This window comes from Aplysia californica, unplaced genomic scaffold (assembly GCF_000002075.1).
Source record: "Aplysia californica isolate F4 #8 unplaced genomic scaffold, AplCal3.0 scaffold00751, whole genome shotgun sequence".
In the NCBI taxonomy this organism is placed as follows: Eukaryota; Metazoa; Mollusca; class Gastropoda; order Aplysiida; family Aplysiidae; genus Aplysia; species Aplysia californica.
Genome location: NW_004798021.1, coordinates 366,881 through 370,145, shown reverse-complemented (window position 1 = coordinate 370,145; position 3,265 = coordinate 366,881). Strand labels below are relative to the sequence as shown.

The 3,265-nt window shown below is 40.6% G+C and overlaps 1 protein-coding gene across 1 annotated transcript in view; it reads left to right on the top strand.

The window, feature by feature from the left end:
* The window catches only part of LOC101846607, a gene marked incomplete at its 5' end in the record, with an annotated part of 3,854 nt that extends 592 nt beyond the window's left edge, over positions 1 to 3,262 (top strand). Inside the window, 2 exon segments of the mRNA XM_013088493.2 lie at positions 1,562 to 1,652; positions 2,714 to 3,262. Coding sequence (XP_012943947.1) covers positions 1,562 to 1,652; positions 2,714 to 3,136 — 514 coding nt within the window.
* Positions 3,263 to 3,265: the final 3 nt, after the last annotated feature.

Below are 3,265 nucleotides of genomic sequence, written 5' to 3'. Positions count from 1 at the left end.
TAAGGGGACTAAAGATCTTCGATGCCCTTTCGCACCCGTTGGGGCTGGTAGGCACGCATTGACACGCACAGATTCACACACACACACACACACACACACACACACACACACACACACACACACACACACACACACACACACACACACACACACACACACACACGTGCCGGACTCACAGAGGTTAGAGGCCCCCATAAGGCTAGGGTGCTCGTGGGTACAACTCATATATTATTATTTTGATATATTATTATCTTCTTTAACATGTACAAAATAACCACAGCCGAACAATAATCAGATGTTGGAAGACACAATGTTCTTACACTATTTACAGTCGCTTTTAAGGACAAGCAGGCTAACACAGATTTCTGGGGTTTCCAGAAATTTTGACCTACACCAGAAACGAGCATTGCCCACCCTATATATGAGAAGTTTTGTTTCACTGGTGAATATAATTATTTCCTTGGTTATTGAGAAAACTCTCCTTTTCTTTAAAAAAAAAGAACTGAACAAGGAGCAAAAACCTTATTTTCGATTATCTCAAAACAGTATTTTTCGGGATATATCCCATGAGCTCAAAAGCGACACTATAACGTCTAAGTCTCATAGAACAGAGGCACATGAGTGAAAAGTTCTGTAATGTTAATTATCAGCATTTATGCTTTCCATGATAGTTTGGGAAGGGAAATAACCATGAATATTCCTTGAGTCTTATTCAGTTCCGTAGTAGTTGTTTCCCCTGATAAATTCGTTCCTGCTGAAACCAGCAGTGAATAATTAAGGGTTGAAAAGGAGTTGGGGGGGGGGGGGGATGAATGGGGTGTTGTGAACAAGTGGACATGCGCGTGTGTATGTGCTGGTGTTGTGGTGTCAGTGCTCGGCAGCTCATTAGGACCATAGTAAACAGGAAGTGAGTAAAGAGATTAACGAAAGCTTTGCTGTGTGCATGTACCAAAAACGCAAATAGGACCAGGTGTTGATTGTTCATGTTTATAGCTCTAACTTTTTTGACAATATAACCTTAAAAAGATTAACAGTGGCAAGAGCAGTGCATGTCGTGTCCAATCGTTTTTGTTTTTTCCTAAGTCCAGCGCATTTTAGAGATTTTGATCCTTGTTTAAGTGATGAGAAAGTTTCAAGTGTCACTGCTTGTGCTTTGATCTCGGATAGATAGATAGATATATAGATCTAGATCTAGACAGGCAGACAGTCAGACAAACAGATAGATAGATAGATAGATAGATAGATAGATAGATAGATAGATAGATAGATAGATAGATAGATAGATAGATAGATAGATAGATAGATATGTGTAACGAAAGAGTATATTTAAATTTTATACATATTTTTTATGTGTGTGTGTGTGTATGTGTGTGTGTGTGTGTATGTGCGTGTGTGTGTATGTGTGTGTTTGTGTTTGAGTGTAGTGTGTGTGTGTGAATAAATGTCGGCCTGTAGAAATTTTGTAATCTAATGTATTCTGTTCTCCCTGCATCTAGTATTTCTTCTACACTTCAATAGTTACGTTCTCCAATAATTCTGTTTCTCTACCTTCACTTCCCAGTTTCACACAAGACATCACAGACTGTCTGAGAGATCCCTACAGCAAGTACTGCCCCGAACACATGACCAATCTGCTCCTGGATGTGGTACAGGCAAGTTCAGCTTTATATATCTAGTGGTTAGGCTACCGAACTCGTAATCGTGAGGTTGCGGGTTCAAGGGTTCGAGTCGCAGGCCCGACGTTGTATCCTTGGGGAAAGCACTTTATACAAATTTTCCTCAGTTCACCCAGGTGGGAATGGGTACCTGGCCATAGACAGCGAAAGATCTTGTCAGTATGTTAGTGTTTTAGCACCTATAAATGCTTGCACTGTATGCTCCCCAGGAAGTTGAGGTTGTTTCAGAATGCTTCTTCCACCATTCCAGATCAACCCATTCCCTTTGTTGTTATCGTCATTTAACTATACTTTCTTCATCTCTCGTAATTCCGTAACTTAATACATGTATTTCCCTTCTTGTCATAATCTCTGATATTACCTTTTCTTCTCCTATACTTCTAAACCCATGCCTATTTCCCTTCTGTTTATTATCTTTGATATTACTTTTATTACTTGTTATTATATAATTCACAGGCTCAGTACCCGTTCAAAGAACGGAACAAATATAATATATATACATATATATATATATATATATATATATATATATATATATATATATATAGAGAGAGAGAGAGAGAGAGAGAGAGAGAGAGAGAGAGCGAGAGAGAGAGAGAGAGAGAGAGAGAGAGAGAGAGAGAGAGAGAGAGAGAGAGAGAGAGAGAGAGAGAGAGAGAGAGAGAGAGAGAGAGAGAGATTAATCCTCTATTCCACTTTCATTGTTGTACACTCCAGAATTTCAAAGGTGGGAGAAATCTGTGTGCACTGTTTGAACGAAAACCTCACTTGTTTACAATGGCGTCTTATAAGACAGACTTTCTCAAGATTAGATGTAAATGAATCTATTTTTTTTAAAACTGAAAACTGCAGTGACTTCAGACTCCTTAATTAATATAACTGTGCACCCTTTAAATGATTTTTTTTTTTTTTTTTTCAAATTCAAAAGTTAAGTGGTTCAGAAGTTTAAGTCGACCAAAGTGACGAGCTTTCATAAATATAATATTATTATATTATGATTAATCATCCTTCCCTCTCCCCCCCCCCCCAACCTGCAGAACTTCATGCCCCCGGCCTGTGTGGGTATGGGCTACGAAGACAAGTCCTACCCGTACCCACAGGGGGACTACGACCCGGATGATGATGATGAGGACTACGGCGACAACCGCCACGACTTCACCCACACTGACATCGTCATCGGCAGTGGTAAAGAATCTCCCAGTGGCGACGCAGATGATGATGATGATGTCAGAAACAGTTACGAAGACAGGGAATCAAACGTGAAACAGCCGAACCCGGGATATCGTGTGAACAAACCCTCTTCTGGAAATGAAGGGGTTATCGGAGCTGCGAGGTCAGAGGGCAAAGGTGATGATGACGATGAGAATGGTCAAGGTCGTGTGGTTATGGATGTGCCCACGTTCTTTGTATTCATCACTTTGTGCGTTCTCTCTATCTCCAGTTTATCGTGGATGTGTTGAGAGGAGGTGCTGACAGTGAGAATCTTTGGTCTCTCTCCATCAGTAAATGCTAGCAGACAGGAAGGTTATTGATTTTTGTTAACTTTGAATTTTGCCAATTTATCGCCCCCCCCCCCCCCCCCTCCCCTC